This window comes from Aulostomus chinensis, chromosome 9 (assembly GCF_037954235.1).
Source record: "Aulostomus chinensis isolate RoL2024-O1b breed Wild chromosome 9, RoL_Achi_v1.0, whole genome shotgun sequence".
Lineage (NCBI taxonomy): Eukaryota > Metazoa > Chordata > Actinopteri > Syngnathiformes > Aulostomidae > Aulostomus > Aulostomus chinensis.
Window position 1 is genome coordinate 10,166,968 of NC_141328.1, and position 8,236 is coordinate 10,175,203.

General features: G+C 38.9%; 1 protein-coding gene across 3 annotated transcripts; it reads left to right on the forward strand.

Moving 5' to 3' along the window:
• Positions 1 to 529: 529 nt before the first annotated feature.
• On the forward strand, positions 530 to 4,789 carry LOC147255754 (cytosolic sulfotransferase 3-like). 3 transcript variants are annotated; one of them, XM_086212630.1, is made up of 8 exons: positions 530 to 638; positions 1,256 to 1,397; positions 1,482 to 1,610; positions 1,802 to 1,902; positions 3,000 to 3,126; positions 3,220 to 3,317; positions 3,398 to 3,572; positions 3,648 to 4,781. In XM_086212630.1, the coding sequence occupies exons 2-8, from the start codon at positions 1,256 to 1,258 to the stop codon at positions 3,758 to 3,760; spliced, it is 885 nt and encodes a 294-aa protein (XP_086068756.1). In that variant the 5' UTR covers positions 530 to 638; the 3' UTR covers positions 3,761 to 4,781. The 3 variants fall into 3 exon arrangements, with proteins under 3 accessions (XP_086068756.1, XP_086068758.1, XP_086068757.1); XM_086212631.1 differs by lacking the exon at positions 1,256 to 1,397 and having other exon boundaries at positions 540 to 638; positions 1,432 to 1,610; positions 3,648 to 4,788; XM_086212632.1 differs by lacking the exons at positions 3,220 to 3,317; positions 3,398 to 3,572 and having other exon boundaries at positions 3,648 to 4,789.
• Positions 4,790 to 8,236: the final 3,447 nt, after the last annotated feature.

The window sequence follows — 8,236 nt, forward strand, 5'->3', positions numbered from 1 at the left end:
TCATACTACTAGTTAGTATTATATGTGCCTGAGCTTGTGACACTTCGAAGCACATATCGAGTCTTCCTCTAAATGTCATTTTTTGAGTTTCTTTGCATGACATGACTTGGTAGAGTGTTCCTCTATGCAAATGCTTCTAGGAATTTGTCCCATTTTTGTATCTTTTTTTTCCTTTTTTATTTTTCTTTCTTTCTTCTCCAACTCCCTCCCAAGACTCTGAAAAGTATTTTCCCCACACACATGGGGAGAAGGGAGCAAGGAGGGGGAATTCATTGACATCCTGTTTTTATTCACCAGAAGAGAACTGTAGATACAAATTGACAGCAGAGACAAAGGGTTTTTTTTTTATCTTCTTGCTGAAAAACTGTGAAATGCATCAATCATGTTTGCCACTATAAACATGTCTCTGCCTGTGCATACTGATAAATGAAGCAGCATTTACATGTACTGTGAATGCACAAACAAGAATAAAGACCCATGGGAGTCGAGGGAGGCTGGACTTTCAAATCACTTCTGGGACTCGCACGCATTGAAAAAGGGGTTAGTGTTATGCAACAAGTGGAGAGAGGAGGAAGAGATTGCTGTTCGGAGAAAATCCTAGAAGAGGAGAAAACAATCAGATAGTAGCAGGGATAAAGGTATGTTTGATCTGATATCCAGGTTTTCTATATGAATCTGAGAGCTAGTGTATTTTAGGTAACAGGGTTCATTATTTGTTAAACATATAATGCAGAACTGATGAGAAATAGATTGCATTTCTAAATTTGTGTAATTTTTTTAAAAATTCCCATTCCATGTCTTAACCACTGCTCTCTCTTTTTTGGTGCAACCTAACTATTTGTGTACATCAATGTCCTTTAAAACTATTTGTCATTTCAAATACTTCACTTGCAATTGGAGGAAAAAAACAGTTATATCTCTGGGAACTGCAGAGAAATTGAAGTTATGATAACATTTTAACTACAGTTGTCTGGAATGATACATCCATTGTGCATTCATTATTACATTTGCCTATAACACATGAGAATTTTATGAACACAGAAGCAAGCGCAGTGTTAGCTCACACCCTAAGATGCAGATCATGTTGGAGGAGGTATGTAAAGATGCATTACATAAGACATCAGGCATTAGAAGCAGTCACTTTCATGACTGTGAACAATGTTATTTTCTGTTCCTGTTCCTTTTTTCTTTTCCCACAACCAAACTGCTTCACCTGATGATCACATATTTCTTTTTTTGTTTTTGTTTTTGAAAGATGGACATGAGTTCCCTTCGTCCAGAGCTGTTTGATTTCCATGGAGTCTCAATGACCCACTACTTCACAGAAAACTGGGAGAATGTTCAAAAATTTCAGGCCAGGCCAGATGATATACTGATTGCTACATACCCCAAAGCAGGTCAGAACGCAACCCTGTTGTGTGTCTTGAATAGGTTTACTGTACAGATGTGAGGGGACATGATCTGGGTTCTCTTTCATCCAGGGACCACATGGGTCTCCTACATCCTGGATCTGCTTCTTTTTGGCCACACATCCCCAGAGCGTCAGACTTCTTGCCCTATCTATGAAAGAGTCCCTTTCTTGGAGATCACGACCCCAGATTTGATGACAGGTTTGTTTTAATTGGTCAAATATACCTTATAATCTGGATGGATGAGATTGTATGTTAGGGTGGAGTAACTGGAGTTACCTCTTAAATTGGAGTACATTTTCCTCATTATTATATTCCAAAATATCTCATTACTATTGGTTTAATCAGTTTGAGTATTTAAGAAACAATTTATCTTCTTCACCTTCTCTCAGGTAAAGATCTGGTGGACAAGCTACCCACCTCTCCTCGACTCATTAAAACTCATTTTCCAGTCCAGTTTGTGCCAAAGTCCTTTTGGGAGCAAAACTGCAGGGTAAGCATATGTTTTATTAACATTATCTGAAGAGGACAAACCCTGTGACGGACTCGTGACCCATCCAGGGTGAACCCCGCCTCTCCCTCAATGTCAGCTGGGATAGGCTCCAGCCACCCCGCTACCCTTAATAGATAAGGGGTATAGAAAATGGATGGATGGATGGATGAATAGCACAAGTGACTTCAGCAGTATGGATGTGTCATGAAAAAAGAAAAGGAAACTCCTTTTTAATGTCTTTATGAATCTGGCATGGTCATATTAAACCTTTAAAAATCTCAAATGCTGTTCAGCACCAAGCTTTCATCATGGAGTCAAAAAGTTGGACCAAATGGCCTGTATTACACAAATACGACTCTTCCCACAAGCAACATCGTGAATTAAAGGGGTTTTTAAAAAAATTTTTTTTTTTTTAGATATACAGTATATGTTGACATCTTTATAACTGATTTGGTTCATATTCAGAAACGTCACTATTATCTATATCAAAACAAGTTTCTATGACAATCACATTACGTACATTTTGAAAAACATGTAAGCATTGTTTATTTGAAAGAGTTACTTTGTTTTTGCATCACAAACATTTTAAAAGCTCATTTATCTACGGCTTCGCTTCTTCGTCATTAATAACAGATGATAACCACAAAAGAAGAGCCTTGAAGAAAACTGGCCATCAGACCAAAACAGTGTATATTTACAGAATGATGAATATTTGCAGATCCTAATTACTTGCCTACATTATTTTGTTTTCTTTTGGAAGTGCAATAATAATAAAAATGATTTAAACTATAGCTGTGATTAAACAGGGTTACAAAATGATGCTATTTGTTGGCTTTATGTATGTCTGTAAGCCACAGCACTTTATCCAGGTGGAAGAGAGAGTGTTTTGAAGTTTTCCAACCTCAAAAAAGCATTTCAATCTAAGCCATTTCTGTAGGAGAGATTCACGAACCCTATACCCTAGGCTATACATATGGCCCTGTGCTCAAAAAAAATGTTTATGAAAGACCAAACAATCTTTTAGTCACTCTGATCTCTTGTATAGTATGTCTCAGTAACATTGGCTCTCATATAACCTGAGGTGTTTTCTTCCACAGATTGTGTATGTGGCTCGCAATGCCAAAGACAACGTGGTGTCTTTTTTCCACTTTGATCGTATGAACATGATTGAGCCAGACCCTGGAGACTGGAACAGCTACCTCCAGAGATTCATGCAGGGAAAGAGTATGTAAAGTATGCTCTACATTCTTATCTTTTTTCTCATTGGAACTGAGATGCACAGATTTCCTTCACTCCTCTGTTGTCTTATCATCCCAGTGGTGTATGGATCCTGGTATAATCATGTGAACATCTGGTGGAAAAAGAAACAGACTTATTCAAAACTTCATTACATGTTTTACGAAGATCTAATTGAGGTAAAATGGGTTTTTGTGGGTTGTATATGTTTGTATTTATGCTGTTATAAGGTCATCATAGTTGTTCATTGTGTTTCTAGGAAACTGGAAGAGAAATAGACAAACTCTGTTGCTTTCTTGGTTTGTCTCCTTCTGCCAACGTGAAGAAAATAATCACAGATAAAGTGCAATTTGATGATATGAAACAGAATGACATGACCAACCACTGTGCACTCTCATTTATGGATTTCAAAATTTCTCCCTTCATGAGAAAAGGTACAAAATGACAATGACAAAATGTGCATGAAAAAAAGGATAAAATACTAAAGTGATTTTTTTGTTGTTCTACAGGAAAAGTTGGTGACTGGAAGAATCACTTCACTGTGGCTCAGAATGAACAGTTTGATGAGGACTACAAGAAAAAGATGAGTGACCCCTCTCTTCAGTTTCGCACGGAGATTTGACTGTAATTTCTTTGTACCATTCTGACATGTCTAAGAAGAAAATAGAAAAAAACCTGAGCCAACAACCAAAAAGAAGGGCAACCAACCTTGCAATATTTTTTGAAGAGGATGAGGTCAAGCGACGATATAACATTTGGAATGAATTTACAGGATAAGAATGATGAGCTCTATTGTATTATAATTCTACATTTAGCCAAGTTTTTTTTATCCAAAAGAAGGAAGTCCTGAAATCATCCCCAAAATTTAGTGTTTTCTTGAATGACTTCAAATTATATATGTAATCCTTGAACCTATTAGAGGGACCAAAGCCTCAAAAGATATACAGTAGCTTACATGTTGTTGAATTTTTCGTTTTTTTTTTTTTTTTTTTTTTTTAGATTTTTTGTTTATTTGTACTTTAATTCACACAATAAAAACATTGCTTTTTATTTTTGTGAATTGTGTTTCCTGACACACTGCACCATTCTGCAGATAACTCTGCTAAGCTTACTACAATTCTCTTTCATGTATGTATTTTTTGCAGTGTAGTTCACCAAGAAATTTGTGTCATTTGTATCTTTATTTGAATTAATAATGTAGAAAGAATGCATGTGTTTGCTGTTTATTCATTCAGCAGGTTTATGTCTCTCACTGTCAATTTGTAATTTTTTTATTTAAAAGTTGACTTCTGCTTCTTAAGACCAGCCTTTGGCTTTCCAGCGCTCTAAGATATTGACATGAGCTGCTGACAAACTCACAAACACTAGTCTACATTGATCATTTTTAAACTTGACTGTAAGACTTGTTTTTGTTGTAATAAAAAAAAGAAACTCTTTCAACACATCCCATTTCTTTTTTTTAGAAAAAGTAAATCAAATCACATTGACATTTTCAGGACAAATATTTGTAATGATTTAGAATATTTTTCATTACGAACAAATTATCAGGTTTGTAAAAAGTACAAAAAATGAGTGAAAAAAAATCCTTGAACTGTCTGTTAATGTAATAGAGATTTAAAAAAAAGATTAAAGTAAGACACGAGTTAAGAAACCTGTTTTAGACTGTGCTGAATATGGAAACCTGTGCATCAGTTTCTGAGCTCAAGCGTCCATTCCATGCTGTTGATCATCTCTGTAACACACCAACACTTCCTACAGCAGCAGAGGAAGAAACACTAATGGTTTTACAATCCAGGTTTTTTTTTCACTTGTCTGTGATGATATGAAGCTGGTTAGAGGCGTTGAGATGCAGGGAGACGTCTTGGGCCTCATCCAACAGATGCACTGATATAGAGTCAGCATGTGGATGTTTACTCCCTCAATTCAACAAATCTATCAGGGTTTTTTTTCCTTGGAAAATAAAATTTTGAATTAAAAAAAATGAAAAAATTCACTCTGCTGGAAGGGTATGCTTAAGGGTATTGTAGCGCCATCTTTATGAGTTGAATGGAACCAAATCAAATCATTGGCTGCTTCAAGTCAACACTCAAAGTGTGCAGATGTCAGCATGAAAGAAAACTCTAAATGAGCAAATAGACCAAAAGGATAGCCTCTGGTAGCAAAAAAGCAGACAGTGCTGGATGAAGCACACTTGGCCTAAATGGATCTGCAGAGCCTCAAAAAAGTGAGTTCAACTTGTGTCAAAAGGTAAAATATGAATATCTTCATTCTAAGTTTTCAAAGGACTGTTTTTAAGCACTACATGTTTATTTGTGTCTTTCCATCACTTGGACAGTAGCAGCAGGAGGCCTCTGCACAACAGAACACTTAAAAGATGGAGCAACTGGAGGCCCAGAATAAGGCTCTAACTGAGCTAATGAAATTAAAGAAGCAAAGATGGGCACATGGAAATGAGAAGTTGCTGGAAGAAATTGAATTGCTGAAGGAGTTATAATAGAAGCTAGAAAGGAAGGAACTGCAGGATTAAGTAATTATTGTTACAAAGTAGGGTGAGCCAATGGATACTGCAGATGTTACAAGAACAACCAAGAAACAAGTAATAAAATGTCATTATCCATGCTAAGAGAAGAAAGGAGGAGGGAAAGTCCTCATGTCACACCATTTTATTTCTCTTCATTCCCTGTTTGTTGTTGTTGAGTGGAGCACTGTTATGAACAGAATTTCCCTTGGGGATGAAGAAAGTATTCTGATTCTGATATAGCGTGTCCAACAACGTTCTCTGATAGGCAGCTGGCCTGCCAATCACACACAGTACCTTCCCCTAGACAAAATCTAGGAGGTGGAACTTGATGTGGTTTCCTCTGTCATCACACAGAAGAGCGACACATTTCCTGGATGCCCAGTGCAGATAAAACTTATTGTATACAGAATTCACTTCTCCCACTGCTGTTGGCACACTGTTTATGATTTATTTTGATATCCATCGTCCTCTGTTTTTAGAAAATAACAAATCAGTAGAGTGCTGTAGCTCAGTGGGCCCGGTGGTTAGACATGCGGAGTAAAGGTCGGCATTTTTTTCTCTCCTTCAGATCATGCGCGGGGTTACATGCTGTTTCTTCGATTACATACATGTTGGCCAATATAGGTTTTTGTCTTAGTCAATTTTTGCAATGGAGCTAGTGTGTGTAGGGCTTTGATACTTTTTTGTGGCCCTGCGCTCTTCACAATTACTCTGCATGAACTGGTTCTATCATTTTGATTTTTAGAAGTGTCTCTTTCATTCCTCTTTTGAGCTCAGAATGTCTACTATGTCTGTAATATAATTTGGTCTGAGCATGCATGAAACTCCAGCTAGCTTGCACTTTTGTTTTAAAATACTGGAAGTTAGTGCTGAAATTTTTTCATAAAAGAAATGATGACAGAATTGAAAAGACATAAGGATATTTATGGAAAAGAAGAGGAGCAACCTTATCTACTGCTAGTCAGTGTTACATATGCTGTTAGCAACAGCATTTTACTCAGCTGATGTGGTTGGTAAAGTGCCTGTTAAGCTGTTTGAGTGGACTTCACTCTTTACATGCTCCCATTAGGTGACATAATCCGGAAGCACTCGATCAACTTCCACTGTTATGCAGATGACACACAACTTTACTTGTTGATGGAGCCAGACGACACAAGCCAGTTTACTCATCTGCAAGACTGCCTGAAAGACATTAAATCCTGGATGTCCTCTAACTTCTTAATGCTCAATTCAGATAAAACTGAGGTAATCATTTTTGGACCTAAACACCACAGGGACACACTCTTGAATGGGATCTCTACTCTAGATGGCATCACCCTAACTCTGAGTACAACTGCAAGGAACCTTGGGGTCATTTTTGACCAGGACCTTTCCTTCAGCTCCCACGTAAAGCATGTGACTAGGACCGCCTTCTTCCATCTGCGAAGTATCGCTAAGATTAGGAATATCCTTTCCCAGAGTGATGCTGAAAAACTGGTGCATGCATTTATCACTTCTCGGCTGGACTACTGCAACTCTCTCCTGTCAGGATGTCCTAAATACTCCCTAAAGAGTCTCCAGCTGGTCCAGAACGCTGCAGCGAGGGTTTTGATGGGAGTTAAGAAGAGAGAACACATCTCTCCCACTTTAGCTTCTCTCCACTGGCTTCCTGAAGGATCTAGAATCGACTTCAAAGTCCTTCTGCTGACTTATAAGGCTCTCAATGATAAAGCTCCATCCTATTTGAAAGAGCTCATTAGTCCCTACTGTCCGACCAGAGCACTCCGCTCCCAGAATGCAGGTCTTTTAGTGATTCCCAGTATCAATAAAAACAGACTGGGAGGTAGAGCCTTTAGTTACCGGGCTCCTCTTCTGTGGAACCAGCTCTCTCCATGGGTCAGAGAGGCAGACACTTTAACTACGTTTAAGTCCAGGCTTAAGACCTTCCTCTATGACAGAGCCTTCAGTTAGGACTGGTTCAGGTAGCTCTGAACCATTGATAGCTATGCTGCTACAGGCTTAGACTGCTGGGGGACACATCAGGTTACATGGAGCCCTTCCCTCCTCTCCTCTCCTCTCCTCTCCCCCTCTCTCCTCCTCGCACATTTTTGGAACTGTCATTACCATTACTTGTTGCACTTTGTAGTTTGGCCTTGGTGTCTCGCAGTCTCTCTGTGTTTCCACAGATCCACCAGAGCCCCAACCGCCGCCTGCATCGCCCCCCCCCCCCCCCCCTCTTATTCCCTACTGTTACACCGGCCTGCGCTCCCCTTCCATGAACCAGTCTGCCATCCAGTCCCCCATCAAGCTGGCTTGCTCTCCCTGCCTCCCCTTCCAGAAGCTTCCTTCTTCAACTGTTATTAACATTTCCGTGTTTCTCACATTCTGCATTGTAAACTGTTTTCTTGTCTGTAACAACATCTACTGCACGTCTGTCCGTCCTGGGTGAGGGATCCCTCCTCTGTTGCTCACCCTGAGGTTTCTCAGATTTTTCCCTGTTAAAAGGGTTTTCTATGGAGTTTTTCCTCAGTCGATGTGAGGGTCTAAGGGCAGAGGATGTTGTTATGATGCCATGTGAAGCCCTTTGAGACAAACTGT

Coding starts and splice junctions, on each gene's coding strand:
- LOC147255754 (XM_086212630.1), top strand. CDS start 1,256: ATGGACATGAGTTCCCTTCGTCCAGAGCTGTTTGATTTCCATGGAGTC. Junction 1,903..2,999: donor TTTGGGAGCAAAACTGCAGG/GTAAGCATATGT, acceptor TTTCTTCCACAG/ATTGTGTATGTGGCTCGCAA. Junction 3,573..3,647: donor TTCTCCCTTCATGAGAAAAG/GTACAAAATGAC, acceptor GTTGTTCTACAG/GAAAAGTTGGTGACTGGAAG.